The following is a 27,663-nucleotide window of genomic DNA, read 5'->3' on the forward strand; positions in this document are numbered from 1 at the left end:
AGAAAGGAAAATACTTCCCAACTTTGTTCATGTTTTGACTGGATTAGATAGTTTTCAGTCCATCTGAAGTAGAAACATTTGACTTTGCTGTAGAGGAGAGTATCTGACCAATCGAGCAGTTTCTTTTTTCCCTCAGTCCAAGATGCTCATCAACTTCAAACCACATTTCCACTGTCACACACCATCCACCTAGCATTACTGAGTGAATAACTTCAGCTAACCCAGCTGAAGGGCCTGTCATGAAGAAGAGATGGTGATCAGGTTGCAGTAATTCAGCATATCTTGCACAGTCGAGGACAATAACTGTGTGGCCAGTATTAACAGCACATATGAGTTTATCATGGCAGCATTGGTATGTTGGCCAATAAAAAAATATAATACATGTAAAATATTTATTGGCACAGTCATATTTTAACAAAAATCCAGCATCAGTAGGGCTCCATTTGAAAACCATACAGCTCATGTTAGTGTGAGAAATGTAAAGTGTATAAACCAAAGAGAGCCTGTTTGGTTTTCACTGTACTATAACTGAGAAACATGAGTTAAACAAAATGTATTTATTTGGTTATTTTTGGTGTATTGGAATGTGATCAGGGAAGGAGAGAAAGAATGTGATCAGTCTATGTAATACTTATCACTTCAATTTTCAAGTTCAGTGTATTTTTTGTTTGTAAGATCAGTGTATAATACATAAAAAGGGAGTTTCCTATTTATGGAGTGTTAGATTGAAAAAAAGGAGTACTAATTGATATATGAACTGAAATCTGTTTACACCATCTATTCATGAGCAGGCTCACTTAAACTGGGTGGAATGCCTGCTTGGACTGATAGTTAAAGGTCTGTATGTGTGTGCAATTCATTTTCCAAAAAGAATGCACAGAAAAATAAATGACAATTAGGCAAAAATCAAAAGGAAAACAAAAATATGCTACATTTATTTTAATTACATCTGACTTAAGAACACTGCCTCAACTGAAATGTCTTCAGAAGATACAGTATGTCTGCTGAACTCTACATCCCAGTACACTTTCATGTTTAGTGGAGTATCCTTGAACAGCTTCTATCATATCTCCTCATACTTTTGAGCAAACAATTTCAATTTTAAAGGCTGAACTCTTTAAAGATTTAATTAAACTGGGCTTTATAAGCAGAGATACAACAACTGAAAATGATTAGTTATAAATTAAGGTCAGTATCATGAAGACTACTATTATAGACTATAGATTGAGGTTCATTCTTACATATGGAAACAGTGGTTATTGTATTTCTCCCATCCCATAAAGGACAGAAGATGATATTAAGGCACTGGGAACCTTTAAAGGGATGTGGCAAAAAGCAGGTTGGTAGGCCAGAGAACATGCACACAAGTGATATTTATTACAAAAAATGAATCAAAAAATATAAATGAAAAATTCAACATCCTTCAATAGACCAGTAACTGGCCTTCTCAGCTTCACCTAACTGGAAGGTTCCATCTCAGGTTAGCACAGGGAGACTAATACATCACTTTCAAAACTGTTACTGCTGACATGTTTCCTGTGCTTAAACACACACACACACACACACACACACAAAGCTATGAGTGATGATCTGGCTCACTATCACTAATCTCATAAAGGCCAGGATTGAAGCCCTTCAATAAAACACCTGTTCCACATCCATGTAACAGTTACAGGACTGAAACACAAACACCAGACAATGTTGAGAACCATGGACTAGTGAAAGAGTAGAGGAGCAACCTTTCCACAAGCTGCCCTTAGTAGCTTTCTAGTAACTTATTGCATGATTTTCATCAGTGATGGAGTTTTCCTAATTGTCAAATATGTATTTTTTTTCTGAGCTCTCAATGACGATTTGTCCAGGTTGGTCTTCTCCATGGCAACTTGAGGAACTGGCTGCTGTACCCAAAACCATGAGATGATCAAGTTGTGTAGTCAGCATGTTGATGATCTTCTAAACATACATAGATTTGATGTTGTCTTTTATGGTTAGTACTTATGATTTTAATTTCCCCATCGATCTCCTTTTCTTTTCTGTGGGGATCATTGTATTTTGTTTTAATGCTTTGATTATTTATATGTGCTTTTGCTGTGTTTTGTTCATAAATGTGCAGTCACTGTACGTAAGCATTTTATAAGTGCTATATGAATAAATATACTAATATTTGTTCATATTGCACTTTTTATTATTATATTATTGGTGCAACACATAGATTTAATGTGTAGTTCAATGCCAATAAGTTTTCCACAACTTACTTCCTTAAATGAATATTGGCTTTATGTAAGGCAAATGTATTTGTAGGCTATAGCACATTTAAACAAAAAGGCAATTTAAAGTGCTTTACATTATACAAATAAAATTAAACTAAAACAGATAAACAAAGAGAATAAAAAGTTACAGTGCAGTATATTAACCCTAAAATTTGGATTTAATAAAAAGCAGTCGCAAACAAAGAAGTCTTAGCTCTTATGAAAAGTTTCCTGCTATGTTGTAATCTTGAGATCTCTTGTATTCTATGCAATCATCTGGATTCTTTTTATTTTGCAACATACAGAACAATCAGGACTTTATTACTAGTTATTATGAGGGACTCAGTTTAGTCTCATTTCTAAGGGAGCACTTACTGTTTAGGGCCCCTAAAAGACTTGAACTGGCCCTGGTAACCATAACAAGCATTCAGTTTAATGTATCAAAATTAATACATAAAACTGTCAGGAAAAACTAAAGACATAGAATTACACAAGTTGTCAGCGGATTAAAAAAAGAAAAAACCAAACCAGAGCGAGGAAGAGTTGATGAGGACTCTGCTGTCATGTGCAGCCTGGATATAGCAGCCAGCTAACAGTTAGCATAACAGTGGTGTCTGCACTGCGGGCACAGCGGGGCTTTTTAACACTTCAATATCTGCTTTCACAGCAGCACTTCTCCTGAGCCATACACGCTGACGTTATACTGACCGGGAAAGCTAACAGAACAAAAACGGGAAACTAACGACAGGCCGTAAATGGAGCCAGGGACCTCGCGTGAATGCCTGACCGGCGCGGGGTGCCCTGAACCGAACGGTCCGCGGGAGGAGACCCCGGGGGAAGAGGCTAAATGTGGAGAGGGGAGCACCGTGAAGTTGAAGCGAAGAGGAGGAGACGAACAAGACTCTGCGGAGGAGGTGAAAACTCAGTGTGAGGATGATGGAGATGCTGGGAGCAAGATTCAAGCTGGAGATGAAGAGGATGGAGGCAAATACGAGGAGGAGTTGGACCCTAGAATTCAGGCATGATGCAACATTTCAATGATTTTAATAACGTTAGCCTGTTCTCTTTAGACAAATTCGGCAGTTGTAAATGATTATATACACATTCCCTAAACTTAGATGTAATAAACATGTATATGTATTGCACCAAGTCTGCTCCTTCCACAGACTGGTACCCGGGATGATCAGCAGCATCACTGGGCTGCAACTATCCTCCAACTGAACACATCATTGTCTTATTTCTAATATGTGCCCAGCCTCTCTTTTCCTTTTTTGCTTACAATACAGATCATATTTCCTCTGTGTTACCAGGAAGAGCTGGAGCATCTCAACCAAGCCAGCGATGAGATCAACAAGCTGGAGCTGCAGCTGGATGTGAGAAAGTTGTTTATGTTTATATGAGCTGTCACCCAGTACTGACTATTCACCAGGGCTTGCTGAACATGATTGTGTATGTGTGTGTGTTCCCTTCAGGATGCCAGGTCCAGCTACAGGAGGATCCTCACTGATTCTGCCAGGAAGTTGAATGCTCAGGGCTCCCAGCTTGGTGCCTGCATTGAGAAAGCGAGGCCGTACTATGAAGCCCGTAGACTTGCCAAAGAGGTGAGTGTGTCTTTGTAACTTCATGCAACTCAATGCAGTGTATGTGCTTGAATTAGAATAAAGGAGATCTGTATTTGGAGCCTGTTATCCACCTGTGTGGATAATAATGTGATCCCAGCTTGTACAGATACGTGTGGGCATGTTTCACAGGTGACAGGTGGCAGGAACACAGTTCAGTTTGTGATTTGGTCAGCTTGCTTCATGAGATGTTCCCTCCACAAACCAAAACATAGTTCATTCCAGAGTATATGCATTCTACTAGTTTAACAATAATTCCTTGTCTAAAGAGGACTTCATTCATTTTACAGTGTTTGGGTGAGTAACAGTCAAACAGGCCACTGTATATATTACAGAGTGTACAAACCCACTTCCTGCTTCACCTTTGACTCACTGTATTTAGTGCAGTTTTTCTACCTTTCTTGAACAATGTGGGATTTCCTTGCACCATTTCAGATGTGTCTACTTTCAATTTGACCTCCAGATGAACTGGTTTAGATCATCTAAATGAATTCCTGACAGCGTTATTATTATTAATTATTAAATATTTAATATTTTTGAGCTGGGTGCCAATATTGAGATTTGTGGTGGATGCACACATCCAGAAGAGGAATAAAGCAGGTGCTGGACAAATAAGAAACACGTTCTTATGTGTGATGGATGTATTTATCATGTGTAAAATGTTGTAACATTTAAATGAGGAATATCTTGTTTAGAATGTAGAGGTGCTTCTATTTTTGAGAAAGGAAAAAAAAGATATTATGGTGGGATTATTTACAACTATTTTTAAATATTATTTAATCTAATATTGGTCATAGTACGGCCATTTTACATTTATGTACATAGATCGTTCTTTTTATTTATATATTCTTTTGTTTGTACCTATATGTACACCTGAAAAGTATTTAGTGGAACTGGCACATCGACCTTTTTTTGTATTTAAGATCTAATTGATTTTTAGTGTGAGGAAGAGCATTGTGCTTGAAACCTCACACTCTTGATATCTTAATAAATAGCTGCATTGGGAGCTGCAGTGTGCCGACTTTTCTCTTGTTTCAAAATTGAGATACACCAATATTTGAGAGTTTTGAGAAATCTGGTAACAGTATATGAGATTATTTGTTTATTTTACCTTTTGATATAATATTAACTAATATTTTTGATTGTAAATGTAATTGTGATCCCATAAATTTGTTAAGGAATTATGACCAAAACAAAAATGAAGGTCTGTGTTCTCAGGTGGAGAGACTATGTAATGGAGACACTGTTTCTATTCTGTTTCTATGATATCAAACATATCTTTGATATTTCTGTACTGATGTGTTTTTATTTATTAGCTGACACTGATACCAATTCATCAGAAATCAAAATATCCCCCAGCTGTTTTATCCCTTTATCTAAATACAACTGAATCAACCCAAGATTCCAACTTGAAAAACTATTTCAAAATTCCAAAATAAATCCTCATTTGTGGATCAGAAGTTAAAGTTGCCGCCCCATTGTTTTTATTAACAGTACACCTGTGTGTGATATGAAAGGAGTCGCTGATGTTCCTCACAGCTCCACAGAACTTCTTCACGTTGTTGAGCTCATTGTTTTGGTTCTACAGCTGGTTTTGATTCAGCATCATGGCTCTCAAGTTTAAAAAGTCTCAAACTTCCACTCCTAGATGTAACTCAAACCACACATCAGCTGATCCATAAGTCTGTAAGATACATGCATACATATTTCAATCAATTATGCATTATTATAGTTAACTTTGATTTATATAGCGTCTTTCATGAAACCCATGCTACATAGAAATATCATAAAAGGAAAAACTGAGAAATGAGAGTTATAGAGACAAAAGGCTTTATTGAACAGCTGGGTTTGATAAGATTTTTAAAAGTGGATTTCTGCTGGGAGAGAGGTCCAGAGTTTGGGGGCCACAGAGAAGGCTCTATCCTCAAAGGTTAGCAGGCTGGTGTGGAGGAGGGATGTAGGACTTGACTGGGAGTCAGTGAAGGTGGATGAGGGTTGGGGTTGGGGTTAGGGTGATGTGCTGCCAGGGCTTGTTGTATGTGCTGTGGTTAATGCGCTGAATGCATTATAAATTATGCATACAAATCATTAAATACAATGCACTGAATTGATTATTAAGAAGCCTTTTAATATAACAATTATATTAGATTGAGTACTTGACATTTTTATATCTATATATCTATATGTATAGATATTAAAAAAAAACTGTTTGGCATTGGCAGAGAAGATTTGACACATTTTCCATGGACACAACCCACATACTCAGCTCTGCTGCTCATCACACTAATGCATGTTCCTTACAAATGTGGCTCCATTTAAAAGGGAAATAAACAGGCTTTCCAACGGTATAAGATTTATTACAAGGGTAACTTATGTACATGTCCTCATTAAATCCATGTTTGACACTTCTTTCTCTCCATAGTTATCCATGATAAAAGCAGTACTGTGGAACAAAACCAAAGAGTTGTGAAAATAACAGAAGTCATGTTTATTCTACAAAGTCATTCTAAATAGCCTGGACAAAATGATTGGTACTCCTTTTAGAAGTTGAAAGAAATAATTGATTTGTAGTGTTTGAATTAGTATCACAGGAGTAACAGCAGGTGCATGGTTAGCACTGTTCTGGATTCCAGCCCACTAGCTGGCTGGGGCCCTTCTGGCTGGCTGGGGCCCTTCTGTATGGCTGGGGCCCTTCTGTATGGCTAGGGCCCTTCTGTATGGCTGGGGCCCATCTGTATGGAGTTTGCATGTTCTCCCTGTTCCTGTGTGGTACCTGTTCTCTCTGCATACACTGGCTTTGTCCCACAGACCAAAAACATGCAGTTTAGGTTCACTGGTCACTCTAAATTGCCCGTAGGTTTGAGTATGAATGATTATTTGTCTCACTATATTTTAGCCCTTGTCCAAAGTGTACCGTGCCTCTCGCCCAATGACAGCTGGGATTGGCTCCAGGCCTCCGTGACCTTCTAGAAGACAAGCAGTATAGAAAATGAATAATATCACAGGTGTTTGATATAATCATTCATGCAGCCAGTTTAAAAGAAAAAAAGAACTCACTGTGCTGTTTTGGTCCTCTGTGTGCATCACAGAGTGGACTGAAGATATTAGAAAAAAAAGTCAAGCATGGTCAACATAAAAGTTTCAAGACCATCTCCAAAAAGTGTTCATGTGACCACTGTTGTCACTATTATTAAGAAGTTTAAGGTAACATCTGGATTTGGTTGCAAGAGGAAAATTGGATTTGAGATTGAATAGAAGGATTGCTCAAATGGTCAAGAAAGAACCAAGGAAACATCAGAACAGATTAAAAAAAAAAAAAAAAAAATATGTTAAGAAAGGGTACAAATATTTCCATCCATATCTTTATTTATGAATATTACATTCCATTTCTGCTAAGTCGGTTCTGCTGGATGCCACTAAATTCTACACACTGCACCTTTAATGAAACTGAATTAATTATGTAAAACTTTTAACCCTTGAAGGAGCAAGCATGAGTCGCAGTCATGTTTAATCAACATGCTGAGTGAGGAGTCATTTCAAAGTGTAATTGAACTAATGAAAATTGCATGGAGAAAGAGCAGAGGTCTAATTGAAAGCAATAAAGCAAATAATAGAGAACTCATTTGAACTGTAAAGCAGTGAAGTCATTTGCAGTTTAAAAAACTATGTAGTATCACATCAAAGGTGTTTGTTCATATGTGGATTTGGACAGTGTTTGAATGTGTTGTATCATACAAACTACCAAAAACTCTTCACAGTGATGCAGTGATGCACCTCTCTCCTGGCTCTGACAGAACTCACTGAGCTGCGTGACTTTGTTTTTAAATCAGGATGAACTCGACTGACATTGAGTTTTTATTTCAAGGGAGTTCCTAAACATATAAATATTCTAGCAAACAACCTTCAAACAATGTATGAAGAAGAGATAGCACAATTAACATTTAAAAAGTTGAATTCAGTGAAGCACATTCATTCTACTTTATATACCAGAGTTTTTTGTCACAGAGTTTTTTTCTGCAGTTCATTGTCACAGACCCTAACCCTAGTGACAGAGAAACCACACCTAAATGTGAACTGAATTGAACTGCTTGTGAATAGTTTATTACTAGACAAATTAGTGACATTGAAACATTTTATATATTTTATAGAAATATATTAATTCATTATTCTATGTGCTATTAGTAAAAAGACTTACTCTTGTCTTGTGTGTATTTAAGGCCTGTAATATGACAGGACAGAGGTCTGATCATTTCAGTTCAGGGGCAGTTGCTCGGCTGAATTTTTCTGCTTGACGTTTAGGCCCTAAATGATCCAATGTGAGGAACCTGACTCCATTTTTTTTGACATAACTTGAATATTTTTTTACCACAATTTGACTGATTACATGTATATAATTAATTAAGTGATTAATAATAATTTTATTTCACAGTTATGTTAAGCACAGCTGCAGTTGGTGAAGGATCAAGGACCTATAGAATAATTAACAATAAATAGAGCAAAACAATAAGATGGTACTACAGAATTGAAATCTTAAACCCACCTCAACCCTACAGAGATGTGTAAAAAGCATCCTCAGAGACTCAACTCAGCCTGGACAGTCACTTTTCTCCACTCTTCCCTCAGGCAGACACAAACAGACTCAGAAGCAGTTTTTTCCCTTGGGCAGTGGACTGCCTTCTGAAGCTCTAACCTCTAAGCTTTTAGGAAATACAATGTAAATTGCAAACCAATGCAATATTCTCTTTATTTTTCTATTTTTCTATAACTGAATTATTAAAAGACTGACTATTTTATGTGACAATGGTTATTTATTCTGACTATTTTAATTAGGACACATTAATTTTAAGACATTATTGTTACTTTAAGACAATCAGGATGTTGCTATATGGAATACTGCTGAACTAAGTTTTATTGTTTTATCAGTGTAATGATAATAAAATCTGTTCTATATTTAAATTTTTGGTGTCTATTAAAATCCATAAGGACCTGATATGTCTTGATGCAGTTGGTTGTGTGATTGGTTGAATAGTTTTCATTTAGCTGCCTCTGGGTGCTTCCTCCTCCAGGCCCAACAGGAGACTCAGAAGGCTGCTCTGAGGTATGAGAGGGCCGTGTCCATGCACACTGCTGCCAGAGAGATGGTGTATGTGGCGGAGCAGGGTCTTTTGGCTGACAAGAACACCATGGACCCAACCTGGCAGGAGATGCTCAACCATGCCACGTCCAAGGTAAATACCTGCTGCTGGAACCTTGATTTCTACAAAGGGAACGTGGAAATTTGATAGATTCTCTGAGGAGGGAAGGGAGCATGTGGAACTATTTTAGCTCATCACAGATTTATCAGTGTCGATGTATGTGTGATTAAGTAACAATAAATGTCAGCACAGGATTAGTGATGATTTAGAGACAGTGTCCATTACATAGTTTAGCTCACACATTAGTGTCTGAAATAACTGAAATGGTTGTTAAGATTTACTGTAGTTTAATGTTTAATATAGTTTTTGTGTGTTATAACCTCTATTTAAAGATCTGTCATTTTATAGCAGGTATCAATAGAGGTTAACAGTGTCTGCACATTTTTTAACAGCTCTGGTTTAGGAAGTGAATTTCCCATTAGTTGATGTTCCAGAAAATCCTCATAAAGCACATAATGAGAGTACACGGGGCACCGAAGCGCAGCCTCTATATAACGCATTATCTGCTGCGAAACTAGTTCATTTCACCAATATTTAGTTATGATACGTTAGTGCTATTATCCTCCGAGCCCGTGGTGGAATTTACAATTACATTTAAAAGTCTGATATCTTGGTGAGAAGGTGGGAGGTTTGGTATTTTACAAAGGAATTGAAATTGTAATTACAATAGCATAGTATAGTATAGTATAGTATAGTATAGTATAGTATAGTATAGCATAGTGTAGTATGTATAGTATGGTGTATAGGGTTGTCGACATGATACAGTGCTTCGTTCCTGACTGCAATCAGCGATCGGGTATACATCAATGCCGGTTTCATGGATTCTACACAAGTGTATCAGTGAAGAAGCGGTGGATCAGATACATGAGGTAATGACATTACTCATTTTTAATAAATGTGAATTTGTGATCCAGTTGCATTCACATCGCTAATATTACATGAGTTAGTCACAGCTGCATAGGATAACCAGCTAGCTAGGTACTTTAGTAACTAGGGGTGTAACGGTACACACAGTGCACAGTTTGATGAGTGCCTTGGTTTTGGGGTCATGGTTTGGTACATTTTTGGTACAGCTGAGAAAAAATAAAAGGTAGAAAATAACATTTTGGTCTTTTATTTAAAAAATGTAAGCATCTAACAATTGTGTATGAAGCAAAGATAATTATTAATTGTACAGATAATATTGACAACTAGTCTTATCAAAAGTCTGTGGCACTGAGACTCTACAGGGAGATTTTGGGGAGACATCAGTCTTGAGCAGCAGTGGAGTCCAGACACTGGTGGTGTGGTGGCTGATGAGATTGATGAAGTGATGAATCTGTGAAGACTGGCAGTGATGGAGAGATGGAGGGGCAAGAATAACAGCAACATGAAAGCGTTAAAGAAAAACATCTTTAAACAGACAAGATGCCAGTGTTGCTTTGCTATTGGATAAATATGACCAGCTGATGTGAACAGCTGATGCTCAGTTGACATCTACAGATAATGACAGCGAAGGAAATGATGAGTGAGCATGTGTGAGAGATGTGAGAAACAGAACTACAGACTTCTGCATGCAAAGATCTTCCTGACAGAACTTACTATGTCCTTGTCAAACTATTACCAGTCTATTGTTTATGCACCAAACTGTAATGTCCGTACTGTGATGGTTCAGGATAAATACATTATATCATATATTTTGCATGTTGGATGTAAGTAGAATATTTCCCTTTTAAAATAAGGTGAAGTGTAGGTATAAAGTACAAGTCCATTAAAAAAGTTTTCATGTATGGTATTTATGGTTCTGTTCCTGTTCTCAAATGAAGAGAATGGTGAGCATAATCATATGAATGCCAAAATGTGTATTACCAAAACGTATATTAAAAAATAAAATATTAAAAACATTACCAGGTTATGTACAATGAAGCAGGCCGAACCTTTCCTCAGTCATTTCTCAGCATACCTGAAAACAGTGATGCAACCACCAGTTGTGACTGCTGGTGGTGTTTATTTCATTGCAGTTTCATTTTCACTGCAAACAAAAGACTAAATGCACACCACATATTTAAAAGCTCTTTTGTTACAGGACTTTTGAGCAGAACCGTAACACTAGACCTATTTCTTTTCCTTGAATGTTAGCACCTGTTTGTCTTTTGAGTTAAAACCTCAAAATGATGATGGTGGCAGATTATCCTTCCACTTTGTCTTAAATGGCTTGTTACAAATGTTTTACTCTGTTTTAAGATTCCTAACTAGCTTGAACATTGTTTATGTTAGCCCAGTTGTTCTTTTTACAGTTAATCTATAAAGTAGCCACTGGCTGCTCTATGCTAAAAGCACACACATATTTCTATATATTTCCCTTACAAAAATGACTTATCAGATTCCAATATTTAATACTCAATGTTTATTGTTATCAGCTATTAAGTAGCGAGACTTGTAATCTGCTATACTATCATTGCTATACTTATCATGCCTACCCGCTGTATAGTAGACCATATATATATAATCATCATTTTCTTCTTTCAGGCGTGCAGACAGGACATCCGGTGACAGTTCAAGAGTGCAGCTGCCATTTTAAGAGGGCCTTGAGAGGCGTTCAGTATGTTTCCCTGGGCATGGGAAGAGTCTGTCTATTGACAGTATGCCAACACCCAAATGTCAATGTTTCAGGTACTCTGTATCAACCCTCAATGAAAAGGTCACTGGAGTGGGAACTGACCTCCCAACACAGAAGCATCTTCTTTTCTTCATTGGCCATACAAGGAGATTTAAAGAGTCCATCATTTGTCATACTGACTGGAAGGTAGAATCTCTGTCACTTACTGACCAGATCATTCCCATGAAGCTCCATCATAGCTACACTAATGTGGATCTTGCTTAGTTCTTCCAGTGCAGCTCCACTTGTGTGAGGAAGGTGATATTTATTCATCCATGTTCTCCAAGAGTTGTGGTTCAAGGATATCATGGTCACTGTGCCTTGTCAGGCTTACCCTCTTCATTCCAGATGTATTGCAACTGCAAGATAAATGCATAAATTGTACAGATGTTGAAATTGCCACATCAGCCTCCATGGACCTTCAGAAGCTAATCCTCATACAGAGGCATGCATTATTTGATAACTTACTGCAGCTAATTGTATTGTGGACTGGTCTCAGACCTGGGCATCAGGGCTAAGAGTACAATCCTGAAGGTCTTCAATTTAGGTGATCTTATATGTGCTCATAAAGGATTTCTATCTGAGACATTGTGCCAGAAGGAGTCAGTGTGAACATCCCACTATTTTTGCAACATGGCAGGTGGATAAATGAGATTAAACCTTCTAAAGACATTGCATTGACCAGGATCCAAGTTGAAATGGAAAATGCTTGTTTGAATTTTGCATTTCATTCCTCACACCTTGCATTTTTGTCCCTAATTTAACTTCCCCTTTGATCTTTTTTTAATAGAATGTACAAAATGAAATGAAGCACAGCATTAGTTCATGCAGGACATGGAAGTCATACTCCCCAGCTGTAATCAGCTGACAGTCTCTGACTGAATCAGCATACCTTATCAGTCACACACAAATCACAGCCATTCTCACAGCAAGGCAGTCTATTTAAATAATACTCTAGATAGAATAAGACTGTAGGTACACTGGTCTACACCAACACTCACACTGCTGCTGGAAAAGCTGGGTTTCATGGCAGCCCCAGTGGGGTTGCAAGAGTTGACTCAGATGAAGAAAAGCAGGGTTATCCTTCTTCACTCCTGCAGGAAAAGGAGAGAGCGCTGGTTGCACAGCAGTCTTCTCTGGATCCAGTCATATGCTCGGTTGAACACAGAGAGAATCTCTGCTCATCCAGCGAGGTTGAGATTGTATGACCAAGTTACTTTAATGCATGGAGGTTACTTCCTCATTGCCTTGGTAACAGCTGGAAGCACAGCCTAAGGTGTTTTGTAACTGGAGGATTTCCAGCGGATGTCATTGCAGAGAGTTTGACACCTTTGTGTGAATTGAACAAAGCATGAAGTCAGGGAGCTGAAGTGTGTTTGGACTCCTTTTGTTTGACTTGGCATCATGCCTTAGTTATCAGGCTTCAGTCAGCCTTTATGACTGTGTGCAGGCCTGTCTTTGTTTCATACACAGCTCCCAACAGCACTGTTACAGATATTGTTTGTTGAGGCCCAACAGACATTATCTGTAACAGTGCCAGCTGGCTGTACATGTTGAACTGCTTCATTACATTTAATGTGTTGCTGATCACTTCTCCCGACAAGTCAACTTCCATTTAAAGTAGTAGGCGTTTTACTTATTGTGTATATATAGTCATTCTGATATAGAATAAGTAGAAAATTGTTGTAAATTATTTTTGCTCTAAGAAAGATGTAGTTATAATTAGTTGGGTTTATTATTATTATTATTATGTATTATTATAGTTCATTTAAAAGCTTCTTTTTTGCTTTGTTCAGGTCAGTGCCGAACAAGAAAATCTACTGCCAGAATGGTCAGGTAGAAACTAACTGAACAAAGGCACTGAAATAACTAAATAACTGAAAACGAGGCAGAACCAACTGGAGGAGAGGAACCTTAGCATCTCCAAAATTAAGTAGTCAAGATCTGGAAGATATATTTATCAGTCAAAGCAAACTATTGGCCATCAGTCCCTGCCAGAGGAACACTCAGGGCAGCACCAGATTCAGAACCTTGGACAGCGGCCATGATACTTGAAGCGTACAAAAATGCCTCATGGTCACTAGGTTTCCATCTGAATGTAGTTTAATTCCAAACAGAATTTCCTGAAAATCAGAAAAAACAATGTGAATGAATGGGTGTTTTCATTCAGTACTGTTGTGTAATGTAAATATTAGGAGATAAAAAGTTGGCAGCAGTAATTCTCCAGTTGATGCCATTTAACCACTACAGAAGTAGATTAGGAGAGGATGTCATTTAAGTAGCGACAGTCAAAACTCAAATGATGGAAAAGCATGTGGGAAACATGGTGGAAATAGGACCTTTCTGTTTGTTTCATGTATTCATTAAGGAACAGTGCAGTCTCCTTATTGCCCCACACAGATCTGATGTGTTTCTTCAGTGGAAGCTTTGCTGATGTTCACTTTGTTGCATTTTGTTCATATCGATACATCAACTTTTCCACCAAGTGTTCAAACGTTTCTGTGATATTTCAAGATGTTTTTCCACTCAGGTATTTTAATGTGCAAAGTGAAAATGTGAATAAAAACTGGTGGATTTATACACTTCTTGTTATGATTGCAAAGCATGATTGACTTGTCAGCCTCTGTATGTATCTTGTGTCAGACTGAATGACTGAATGCAGACGACCCCTAGACAACTACTGCTCACTCTCACACTGATGATTCATATACACTTTAATCAAAGATGACTGTACTAATCTCCAAAGCAGCCATTATGCTGTACGTCTCTGCTCTGCATTATGATTAACCACTTCATTGGAATTACTTTAGAGTGTTGGTAACATTGTAAAGTGTTTGAAGAGATTCTTAGCTCAGTTACTCATCAGGACAAGCACCTCCTTGAATGAATATCCAGTATTCCATCATTGCCAGGGGGAAGGTTTGAATAGCACGGATGAAAGTGTGAGTCTCCTTTTCTCTTAGTATTGAACTTTAAAGGTCATTGTTCTGTTGCAATGTTAATGATTGATGGTGACTGCTAAAGGTGCCTGCAGTGTTCAGATGGAGCTGCAGTCTGTTCTGCAGTCAGGCCTCTGCGCCATGTTGGAAACGATGAAACTGGAAAAGTATGGAAAAGGCAGAGTGAGCTGAATATGAGCAGTGCCACATAAAATCTATTTTTTAGTTTGAGGTGAAGGTTGGATACAGTGCATATGAGATAGAAAAGAAATGCAGAAAATATATTTGTTGATTTTGAAAATCAGTACTCAAAAAAAACCCCACAAAACAGTACTTGTCAATATGTCAATAATGCACCATTGCTATTATTGTTAAAGTCTGTGTAAAGTAAGAATAAATATGTGTTCTGAGTTTGACATTCCACAGAAAAGTGTGTTGTTAACCACCCTGCCAAATTTGAATGATTGCCTGCCTAGTTCGCTGAAACCCAGCACCCTAGCAAGTGTCACCTGTCAATCAAAGTCACCACCTCTACCAGAAACATGGACGCTACGTCTGAGAGCTTTAACTCAGGTGTTAGCTCGGCCGCTAGTTCAGCTGCTAGCTCGGTGGCTAGCACAGCTGCTAACTCGGCAGCTAGCTCAGCGGAATGTATTTATACCTCTACAGCAGCAGGGGCGGGTTTATGATTTTCAGACCTGCCCACTAAATCCTGAACACAGAAATGTTGAAACACAGTTTGTGAAGCCTAGCTCCACAATTCAAATCTAAATGGTTGAAATGCTTTTTACATCTTTTTTTAGAAATTCATTTATGACCTATTTAATGTGTTTAGAAGAAAAAGTCTGAATTCACTTTACATGGTCTTATATAAAAGGTCTAAATATAAAAGTACATTTTATAAATTATACATTAAGACAGGTGTAGTGTGTTAAAATTGAACATCCAGGTCACTCATTACTCATTACTTTCACCAAAGAGGAAAAATTAGAGACATTTACATTTACTACTAGGGAATTTGTCATAGTTATAAGATTTGCATCTAATTATTATGACTTCATATCATTTATAGGCTAATAACCAGATGACATGTCATAACTATGAGGTCTGATTTCATAACTGATAATCTGTCAATCATATCATCATGCAGTCAATGCTTCTCTCCAGAGAGGTTTAAATATATTTATTATTATTTATAAAACATAAACTTGGAAAACAAATAATGGTATCAACAATATCATAGAATAAAATACCATAAATATAGTCAATCCAATATAAAGAAACGCCATAATTATCTATATGATGTGTTTACTATAAAAAACCTAATATATAAATATATCTTACATGAACCTCCTTCATGTTAGATTCATTTATTTAGTTAGATTTTATTTAGCAGTTGGTGAGTAACTGATGATGGTAGTATACATGTGCACTTTTCTACCAGTCCAGTGTTGGCAGAGGGTCATGTGTGCTGGATGTGATGATGTAATGTAACCTCTGTGAGTCTTGTTTTCTGTGTTGGGCAGGTGAACGAGGCAGAGGAGGAGCGTCTTCGCAGTGAGCGGGAGCACCAGAGAGTCACGCAGCTCTGCCAGGAAGCCGAGGCTCGCGTACAGACCCTCCAGAAAACACTGAAGAAGGTCATCCTCAAGTCCAAACCTTACTTTGAACTGAAGGCTCAGTTCAATCACATTCTGGAGGTGTGTACCAGCAGTGATTTCTCTTTACAGTGTGTTCATAACCGTGAGTAACTTAGCTGATGATTTAAGCCTTTGTGACCAGGCGAGAGCAGGGACACTGACTATGAACAATAACCCACATGACTTAGCATCTTTTTTGCTGATGTACTTTACCTGTGGCTAGGTTCAGCTGCACTGATAATGCAAAGTCTGCAAAATGTGCACGTTTTAATGGATGTGGTTTACTTTACATGCAGACATGTGTTGCTCAGAGGCAATCAAAACTGCTAGCCAAAGCATTCAGCCTTCAGTGAGTGCCATTTATATTTTGAGAATAACCCACATATCCTGAAGCTTTGGGCCAGGTTGAAATCTGAACAAAGCTGAGTTGGCTGAATGTGAATTATAAGAACAGATGAAAGATTTTTGATAGCGCTATCGTTATTATTGCTGCTATTCTGCTGGCTAGGAGAGCAGTAAGTTCTTACAGTAATTCAGGTCATCTACTATTGTTCTGATTAATGAGCTGAAGTTCAGATAATACCATTCCGACAGTAGTAGAGTAGATGATATAGATAATACCCTCCATCATGTATATGTATGTCATTTAATGATAAATGTTATGATATACTTTCTACTAAAGCAATCAGGGTAACTGTTAATAGATAAAAGAATCAGATGGGAATGGAATGATGGGAAAAAAACATCTATACTGGCCTCCCTCTTGTACCAAAGTGGTTATCCAGCTAGTCCAAACAATTGAGAATCCTCGGAAAAAGACTCATAGACTGGACTGTGGCGTTGTCACTGATCTTTACTGAAGATGTCACAAATTGTGAAACTGTAATACAATCCAAAAATACAAATATTGTAAATGATGTTACACAAGCATGAAAATCACTATAATAAACAAGGTAAGAACACACAATATTGATATGCACAAAAGGAGGAGACCTCCACTGGATCAAAACAACATGTGAGCTACATGGCTGAATTATTACAATGTTAAAGTGATAATGGAAATGATTGTAACACGCAGTCTTCATTTATGAACTTATGAAGCATAAAAACTTACAGATATGGTCTTCTGCAGCTTCAAAACCAAAGTAAAGTCCTCTCACAGCTCACTGACAGGGGAAAATGGTCTCCAGCACCAGCCATGTGCTCTGCTCTCAAAACCGAAAGTAAAACTTAACTAAAGAGGAGACTGCATTTACTCTTTGTTCCACAGGGGGCAGTATAGCATAAAGCAGTTTTCCACTCAGAGGCCATGACACTCCCCGCCTGGCGTCCATAGGGACGTCACAACTCTCAATAGGGACCTAAATTATGGCATCTGAGCATGATGGAGACAAAAGGGGGATGAGTTCCGTGATAGGCCTGGAGAAAACCTTAGGAGCACCTTGACGGATGACTCTCACGTCCACCTTTCTTACATGTCCATCTGCACTTGGGAATGTCTTCGTCACAACAGCCATCGGCCATTCATTTCTTTCCACTTGAAGATCTTTCATGAGGACCACGTCACCCTTCTTCAAGTCGGGTCTCTTGTCCGGCCATCTTCTTCTAGTTTGCAGCGTCGACAGATATTCGCGGCGCCACCTCTCCCAGAATGTGTCGGCGAGGGATTGGACCTGCTTCCACTGCTGTCTCAGTAGCTCTGCCTTACCAAACTCACATGGGGGAGGAGGGACGGTGCCCGTCTTCTGCGTCAACAACATAGCTGGTGTGAGCACGAGTGGGAACTCTGGATCAGATGAAACAGGCACAAGTGGCCTCGCATTCATGATGGCGCACACCTCTCCCAGAAGTGTGGTGAGGACCTCATGGGTGAGATGAGGGGACTTCAACTGTGAGAACATGCGTATGCGTATGCGTCGTGCCACACCGATAAGGCGTTCCCATGCCCCTCCCATGTGGGACGAGTGAGGGGGGTTGAATATCCAGCTGCATTTCTGTTCTTGGAGATACTTGTCCAGCTGTGTGTTGGGTACGCCCATCCCCAACTCTTTACTGGCACCGATGAAATTAGTACCCTGATCTGACCTGATCTGTTTTGGTGCACCTCGAAGAGAGAAGAATCTCCTCAGTGCATTGATGAAGCTGGAGCTGGTCATGAACTCGACAACTTCAATGTGCACTGCTCTCACGCACATACATGTGAACAGCACCGCCCACCTCTTGCTGTTGGCATGACCGCCCCGCGTGCGCCTTGCAGACACTTCCCACGGTCCAAAGATGTCTAGCCCAACGTAAGTAAAGGGGGGTGCTGCCTGCAGCCTCTCGGCTGGCAGATCTGACATCTGCTGTTGACCCGTCTTACCCCGAAGTTTCCTGCAGATGACACATTTAAAGAGGAAGCTCTGGATGCGTCTCTTCCCTCCAACCAACCACAACCCATCTGTGCGGATGGCGCCCTCAGTGAGATGCCTACCTTGGTGCTTGACCATCTCATGGTGATGTCTTATGATCAGTGTGGCAAGGTAATGGTGACCAGGAATGATAAGGGGGTTTACCTCACTTAAGGTCAACTGAGAATGAGATATGCGTCCTCCCACGCGAAGGAGTCCATCACTGTCTATGACTGGATTCAAGACTCTGATACTGCTGCGTGTCGGCAGATTTCTCTTCTCTGAGATGCATCTTATCTCCTCAGCATACACTTCGTGCTGCACGCTTTTGATCACAAGCTTCTTAGCCTGTTCTAGGCCCTCCACAGTAGAACCTCGTTGGCATAGATGCCACCCTTTACAGCTGTTCTCGCCAGTTGGATGGGCAAAGGAATGGGCAATGTGCTTTAGATGTGCAACTGCTCTGACGAGTGATCGTAAGCTTGAGAAACGCTCAAAGCGCTCCACTCTGAACTGACCTTTCGAAGCTTGGGTGATGTGCACAGATGCTACAGGACATATCTCTGCGTCTGCTGTCGGATCGACGAGGTCAAAAGACACCTCGGACGGTGAGGATGGAGGGAGGGGCTTTGACAGGAAAGGCGGCCCCGTCAGCCATGTGGTGTTTGGAAGGAATTCAGCTGCGACTGATCTTGACCCATGGTCCGCAGGGTTCTGCTCGGATGGAACGTATCTCCATTGTTCTGGGGACGTCGACTGTCGAATCCGTTCAATCCGGTTACTCACATACACATAAAACCTCCTTGTCTCATTGTGTATGTAGCCCAAAACGATTTTGCTGTCAATAAAAAATGTGACAGAGTCAATCGTCAGGTGCAGCTCACTCACTACGAACTCTGCAATATCCACCGCGAGGACGGCGGCACGGAGCTCGAGGCGTGGTATGGTAGTGTCTCTCACAGGTGCGAGCTTCGATTTTCCAAAGATGAAACCCACACTGGACTTGTCGTCGTGGTTGGTGACCTTCAAGTAAACAACAGCTGAGATTGCCTTGATTGAAGCATCGGCAAAGACGATCAGCTCTGCTGACTTGGCATTGGTGGAGGAGAAAGTGGAGTAGCATCGGGGGATCTGCAGCTCCTGCAGATGCTGGAGTGAAGCTTTCCATTTCTCCCATTCTGCTCTCTTATCATCAGGAAGAGGGGAGTCCCATTCTCCTACTTCCAGTGACAGCTGCCTGAGAAGAAATCTGCCCTGTACTGTGACGGGCGCGATGAACCCAAGAGGATCGAAAATACTGTTCACCACAGAAAGCACGCCTCTACGTGTGAATGGCTTGTCATCGACCTGAACTCTGAACGTGAACGTGTCTGTGATGAGGTTCCAACAAACACCAAGGCTGCGCTGTAAGGGCAGCTCATCCTTCGGCAGGTCCAGATTCTGTACGTCCTTGGCAAGATCGTCGATGGGAATGGCGTCCATCACAACAGTCCTGTTAGAGGCTATCTTGTGAAGCCGAAGGTTGGAGAGTGCCAGGGCTGCACGAGCACGTTGGAGAACAGAGATAGCCTCTTCCTCTGTGGCGAAAGATTTCAATGCATCATCCACGTAGAAATCCTCTTCTACGAACATCCTGACATCACTTCCATAGCTGTCTTCTTCCTCTCTGGCAGCCCTCCTCAGGCCATAAATGGCGACGGCTGGGGATGGTGTGTTGCCGAAGACGTGGACTTTCATACGGTAGTCCACAATGTCACTGTTCATGTCGTTGTTTCGGAACCACAAAAACTGTAAATAGTTTCTGTGTTCCTCTTTCACCACGAAACAGTGGAACATATGCTCAATGTCCCCTGTTACGGCAACCTGTTCTTTTCTGAACCTCACTAGTACCCCCAGAAGGCTGTTGTTAAGATCCGGTCCAGTGAGGAGGACGTCGTTTAGAGAAACTCCATCGTAACGAGCGCTCGAATCGAAAACGATGCGGATCTTGCCGGGCTTTCTGGGGTGGTACACACCAAATGACGGAAGGTACCAGCGCTCTTGGTGATCTTGCAGCACCGGGGCCAATTCTGCGTGGTCATTATCCAACATCTTTTGAATGAAGTCCAAGTAGTGCTCCTTCATTTCAGGGTTTTTCTCAAGAGTGTTGCAGAGTGTTTTGAGCCGTTTGTAAGCGTATCCTCTGTTATTGGGAAGCCGTCTCCTAGGCGTCCGAAAGGGCAGAGCTTGCTGTCGTTCTTGGTGCACACGAAGACTGATTCACCCATGTCTTCTCCTTTGGGTATCTTTGAGCTGAGTGGGATGGGATGCGTTTGATGAAGTGTTTGATGAGCCAACCAATTGAAGTTTTCTTTTACCTGAAGGTGACCTTCACAGGGAGGCAGATAGCTTGGACGGCCACTCTCAAGGACACACGTCCTCAGGCTGCTCACTGTAGATGGCTTGTGGGTTTTACCAAGACATACATCCCCTATGACCACCCATCCCAGATCCAGTTTCTGGGCAAAAGGGGCGTTGTGTGGACCATTAATCTGCTTGCGCACCTTATGGACACGGAGAATGTCTCTCCCCAACAGCAGCAGGATGTTTGCATTAGGGTCTAGAGGGGGAATCTCGCTTGCAATGGCTTTGAGGTGTTTGTGATGGGAAGCTGCGTTGGGGGTTGGTATTTCTGACCTGTTGTCTGGGATCTCCTCACATTCAACCAAGGTGGGAAGTTGTAGGTTGATTTTCTGGTCTATTGACTCAACAGTGTATCCACATGCTCTTCTTCCAGCTGTTTCGGTGATGCCTGCACATGTTTTTAGCGTATATGGAGACCGAACACTGTTATCGTTGAAGATGCTGAAGAACTCGGATCTCGCAAGAGAGCGATTACTTTGCTCATCGAGGATGGCATACAATCTCCTTGCTGTGTCGCGACTACCGTTGGGGTACACGTTTACCAAACATATCTTAGAGCAGGCACGTGAGCTCATCCCTTCCCCACATACCTCTGTGCACCTAGGTGACACTTCCTCCTTTGTCTCTTCCTCCTCCCCGCCATAGTCTGTATTAGCTTGGGGTGGCTTTTGTTTCCAGGGAGCAGGACCTGGATGTAGGGTCGAAACATGCCTGTCACTCCCACACTCAGCGCATGTGATGTCTGCTTTGCAGTTCCTGGCGATGTGGGCCGCAGATGCACAACAATGGAAACAGATGGCATTCTCCTTAATGTACTGTCTACTTTCTTCAAGAGGTTTTTCTCTAAAGCCTCTACACCTACTGAAGGGATGTGGCTTCTTGTGGATGGGACAGTTCTTAAGTAGGTCAGCAGTTGGTCCTGAAGGAGACTGGTTACTCTCCCGGTCTGGAGGTGATATCTGAGTCCTGTGAACTGACACTCGCTGTCTTTGACTGTAGCCATCATCGGGACGCTCTCTCCTGATGGGAGTGTGACTGGAAGGACGAAGGATGAAGCTCGGGTCATTGCGGGCTTTGGCTTCGTCTGAGACGAACTTGGAAAACACAACGAATGGGGGGAATGATACCTGGTACTGTTCCTTATATTTGGAGCCATAAGATGTCCATTTATCCTGCAGGTTGTACGGAAGCTTTTCGAGGATGGGATGGATTCCTCTGGCTGTGTCCAGGTAAGATAATCCAGGTAGGAAGTGATCCTCCTTAGCTGTTTCTATCTCTAATAGCAGGTCTGCCAGGTCACGAAGTTTCTGTACATCTCTGCTGGATATCCTCGAGAAGCTCTCCAGTCTAGAAAAAAGAGCGCTTTCTATGGCTTCAGGTGTCCCATAGCATTGCTCTAAACGGTCCCACGCCATTCTCAGACCAGCAGCAGGGTTCCTGATATGGACAGATTTGATCCGACGTACATGCTCGGAGGACTCTCTCCCCAACCATTTCACAAGCAGGTCTAGCTCCTCAGCTTCACTTAACTCGAGACCTTGGATAGCATTGGCAAATGAAGACTTCCATGCCCAGTAGTTTTCCACCTTATCATCGAACTTGGTCAAGCCTGTGGTGATAAGTTGACTTCTGGCAAGAAACTTGGCCAAGTCAGCTGTTGCAGAAGTGTCCTTGAAACCACCACGATCATAACTCCGATCCACTCCCGCGTTTGGGTTACGATGATATCCGTGCCATGACTTACTGACAGACCTCCTTGGACTGCTGCTGGGAAAGGTCAGGTCGTGGTGTATTGCTGTGGCCTGGTCTGTAGGCAGAGGCTCGGGGACAATGTCTTCCTCGTCGTTGACCAGGGCTTCCCTCAGACTGACCCTCGGAGTTCGCTCTGTGTTATGAACTTTGTCAGACTGTTCCTGCTGAGGCTGAGAAGCTTTGAGTTCCGGCTGAGGGGAAGGGGCTTTGTATTCACTTAATGTTGGAAAGTAATCACTGTTATCTTCTAGCGCTTCCTCCAACGCGGCAGCTTCAGCAAAGGCTGCTTCTTTTTCTTTTTCAACCTCCATTGCCGCTAGCTCTGCATCAATCCGTGCTCTTTGTACTTTCATTTCAACCTCTTTCTGAGCAAAGGCTGCTTTGGCCTCTGCTGCCTTTGCCTTAGCACGAGCTGTTGCTAAGGCTAAGTTAACCTTTGAGCCGGAGGATGATCGTGACGAACGAGAGCACTCAGACCGTACCTCTAGCTCATCCTTTTCCTTTTCACGATGCACTTGAGCCGCTACTTTCAGTGTAGGTTCTTCCTTATGGGTTTTATCTTCCATGTTATATGTAGGCTGGAGACGTTGAATGATGTCGTGTGTGAGCGATGTGCTTTAGCCGACTCAGGCTGACCTTACTTGAAGAAGCGATGAGAAGATATCTTTTCACTATACTGGCCTCCCTCTTGTACCAAAGTGGTTATCCAGCTAGTCCAAACAATTGAGAATCCTCGGAAAAAGACTCATAGACCGGACTGTGGTGTTGTCACTGATCTTTACTGAAGATGTCACAAATTGTGAAACTGTAATACAATCCAAAAATACAAATATTGTAAATGATGTTACACAAGCATGAAAATCACTATAATAAACAAGGTAAGAACACACAATATTGATATGCACAAAAGGAGGAGACCTCCACTGGATCAAAACAACATGTGAGCTACATGGCTGAATTATTACAATGTTAAAGTGATAATGGAAATGATTGTAACACGCAGTCTTCATTTATGAACTTATGAAGCATAAAAACTTACAGATATGGTCTTCTGCAGCTTCAAAACCAAAGTAAAGTCCTCTCACAGCTCACTGACAGGGGAAAATGGTCTCCAGCACCAGCCATGTGCTCTGCTCTCAAAACCGAAAGTAAAACTTAACTAAAGAGGAGACTGCATTTACTCTTTGTTCCACAGGGGGCAGTATAGCATAAAGCAGTTTTCCACTCAGAGGCCATGACAACATCCAACAAATCCATTATTCCAATAAAGCAGTCCTGCTGACTGATTGACTCGCCCACAATGAATCCAACCACAGATATGAATGTGTAAACAGTATGGGACAATCTATTATAGTTAACAAAGTGATCTTCCTGTTAACTGTGAAATGTCTTCTTTGCATCAAGTAATTAGTGTTTGAGTATTTAGATTTTGAGTGGTTGAAAACTGCATAAAGTTGAATAGTTTTTTTTTAGTATTTTTGAATGTCTTTCAGTAATAGCCCACATTAATTTTATTCTATTTTTTATTAGGATCCCATTAACTGATACAAAGCATCAACATCAGATCCACACAAAATAAAACAGAATATGAAAACATGACAAGAAAATAGACAAAACCAAGCAAAATCAATCACATGAATTATAACATCAGAATTCTTTCTCCCAACGTGTCCCTCTGCATATTCTTGTTCATTTACAGTAGTTGTTTATATGCATATACAGTACACACATATACACTAGCTTGCTAACTGCTAAGCTCATGAGCATACATAGTTAAGTCTTGCATCGTGTTTTCTGTACTGAATGATTTCACCTTACAAAAAAGGAAAAAAGCTATTTACACAATATGAATACAGCTGTAGGGCCATTAGGTGTTTGACTTGTTTTTTAAAGCTTTCTCATGGCATGCCTGGTGGGATGTGTATGTGTGGTTGAGCTAAGTGAAAGTTGACTGTACAAACAATTAGGTTTTTTTTAGTACATTGATGTTTTTATCAAGTACTAGGAGTGATGCTGTCAGCCTCTCCTCAACTCTCTGCATGTTGTCTACATTAGACCTTAGTGTGCATCCTAGGTAGAGACGAGCTGCGTTGTTCTGAGCCATCTGCAGTTTTCCAGGGTCTTTCTTTGCAGCACTTGACGATATCACTGGGCAATAATCAAGATGTGATAGAACTAGAGTCTGCAGGATCTGTCTGGTCAAGTGTGCTGTGAGAAAAGCAGAGCACCTTTTTATAACAGATATATTTACATAAAACATAAACACACATCTGTTCATGGAGCTTGTTGAGGGTTAATAATCGATCTAGTTAGCTATTAGCTATCTAACCTGCAGTATAGGTTTCAAAATCACTTTGACATGATTTTAGTACAAAATGGATAACACATTGTGATTTCAGTGAGACATTAGCAGTAGATTGATGGAATCAAAGATTAATGAGCCTCAGTTTAGTTTCAACACCTGAGTTTCAACAAACTTTAATGAAATAGAAGTGAAAAAGACTTCTCCATTGGTGTCTATGGAGACAGTTAAAGTTGCTGACTTCCTGTCACCTGTCTTTCAGGAACATAAGGCTAAAGTAGTACAGCTGGAGGAGCAAGTGGCCAAAGTAAAAACACGGTACTCTGTGGCTCTGCGGAACCTGGAACAGATCAGCGAGCAGATCCACGCGCAGAGGGGCCGAATCCGAGCGAGCAGCAGGGGGCGACCTGCTGTCTGTGGTGGACGGAGTCCCCCTGTTGGTGCTGAGGCTGAAGTCAGAGCTGCTGTCGGGATTCAAGTCAGCAGCTGCATTGAAGTCGGTGGGATAGAGAGCGACTGGGCTGACGGAGAGAAAACTAGATTGTGGGTGGAGAGACACCGGGAGAGCGGCTGGGGCCAGAGGGAGCGGCTGCAGGCGGAGCAGGCCAGCTCAGACTGCATGTCCGTCATTAGCCTGCAGACCATAGCTTCTGACCTGGAGAAGTGCGACTCTGTGGAACACCTGGGTGACCTCAGCGATGGCGGGAGCGCGCTGGGTGAAGAGTGGGACCGGGAAGGGAAGACTCAGCAAAAGCTAGTCAGTGGGGAGGCAGTGACTGATGGGCCCCAGCAGGGAGGGGCCCTCCAGGAGAAGGGAGAGGTTAGTAAAGAGAAGCAGGAGAGCTTCATCAAGCAGCACCACAGAAGTGTTAGTCTATGATAGTCAGAAGGAGGAAGAAGCTGATGACTGATGATGAATGAGGATTATGGCAAGAAGAGGGATCAGAGAAGAAATTAGAGAGGAGAGAGAAAGCACCCTGACTGAGAGCTGGATGAGGAGCCAGCAGGACTGTGAATAGAGAGAGCTGACAGTGATTGACACTGCAGTTAGGAATAGCAGGGAGGTTTGGCAGGTACATCGGCCGCACACTAATGATTCCTTATGTGACAGCAATAAACAGAGAGAGGTGAGAGCACTGACCTTCCATCAGACCTGTGACAGTGTCTGCTCCTGTCTGTCTAAAAAGTGCATGAAACAAAGTCAATTACTGTAGTGTACAAACGTAATACATGCAATTTGATTCACGTGTCTGGTTCTTAATGTGCCTGCAGACCATTTAAAAGTCTATCTTTATGTTGACATGGTATCAGCTTGTTTTTCTACTCTATGCATGGACACACATGCTTCTAGTTTAGTTCCAGTTTGTTATGACTTTGGTCTCATTTTTAGAATGATCTCTTGTCATAACATTGTACTTCCAAAGCAACTGTTGAGATCTAACATGCTTTGGTAAAGTAAAGTTCATGTCACAATAAAAACACATCCAGGTACCTGTCCCTTTAACATGTGTTTTTCATTAAATGATGTAAGTAAATACATTAAAAAAAACTAAATGCATAATATAATGTGTATTGTATTGCACTACTTGGATAATGCAAACTAAGATAAATCTTCATTTACTCTATGATGCTCATCTCAATGCATCAGAGCTAGTGTTAGAATACCTTTGCTAATTGTTTTCTATATAAAATCCCATAAAGCTGGAACAATGTGATGCACATCTGCTGATGTCTGTATCAGACTGCCAGCTGTTCAAATGCAGCACTTGAACTCCTGCTTCAGTCCAAAAAGCAGAAAAAATAATGCTTTTGGCCTCAATACATATCAATTGAAGAGTTTCTTTGACTTTCTGGAAAGTACCCACAGCAAATAACTGAAAAAAGCTTATATTTCTCTCTGAATCTCAGTGTGGACCAGAATGTTTGATTTTGAAGTTATAATTTAAAAACCCTTTAGGGGGTTGGTGGAGGAAATGTCACCTTTTTCATCACATTTGTAGTTTGGCCTCATTTGTAAGGAATGAAGGTCTGAAACTATGAAAATAAGACCTTAGTTGTAATAAACTGGATATTTTTTGTGTAAGCAGTATGGTGTATCCAATGAGAGATCATTAAGGACACAAACATTTGTAATGGCAAAAAAACTGTTCAAATAAAAATGAGAGAGGATCTTGTCTTCTATCACTATACATTGTTCTTTAAAACAATGTGGCCAAATACCACGTTTTCATTGCCTTATGAAATGACTATAGCCATATGGGGTCAGTAATATGGAATACATAGATAAGATCATCAAACTAAGTGCAATTTGCTGACATTATTGTGCTGCAGAGACATGAATTGCCAATAGTATTAAATGAAGGTCTGGTTTTTATACAGCCTTAAAATATACACAAAGCATCTTTGTTGGCCTTGAATGATTTAGAAGGTTAGCTCAAAACTGCTTAAATAGTTAACTTAGCTGAAGATATAACTGATCAAGGCTCAAGCTTAATGCAAGATCTGAACAAATCTATCTGCTACAGCAGGGCTTCTA

General features: G+C 40.8%; 1 protein-coding gene across 1 annotated transcript; it reads left to right on the forward strand.

Moving 5' to 3' along the window:
• The first annotated feature begins 3,004 nt into the window (after window positions 1-3,004).
• On the forward strand, window positions 3,005-26,147 carry sh3bp5lb (SH3-binding domain protein 5-like, b). The gene is made up of 6 exons (XM_053334546.1): window positions 3,005-3,268; window positions 3,560-3,622; window positions 3,722-3,850; window positions 8,935-9,096; window positions 16,167-16,340; window positions 25,390-26,147. The coding sequence occupies exons 1-6, from the start codon at window positions 3,005-3,007 to the stop codon at window positions 26,005-26,007; spliced, it is 1,410 nt and encodes a 469-aa protein (XP_053190521.1). The 3' UTR covers window positions 26,008-26,147.
• Window positions 26,148-27,663: the final 1,516 nt, after the last annotated feature.

This window comes from Scomber japonicus, chromosome 15 (genome assembly GCF_027409825.1).
Source record: "Scomber japonicus isolate fScoJap1 chromosome 15, fScoJap1.pri, whole genome shotgun sequence".
Classification (NCBI taxonomy): Eukaryota; Metazoa; Chordata; class Actinopteri; order Scombriformes; family Scombridae; genus Scomber; species Scomber japonicus.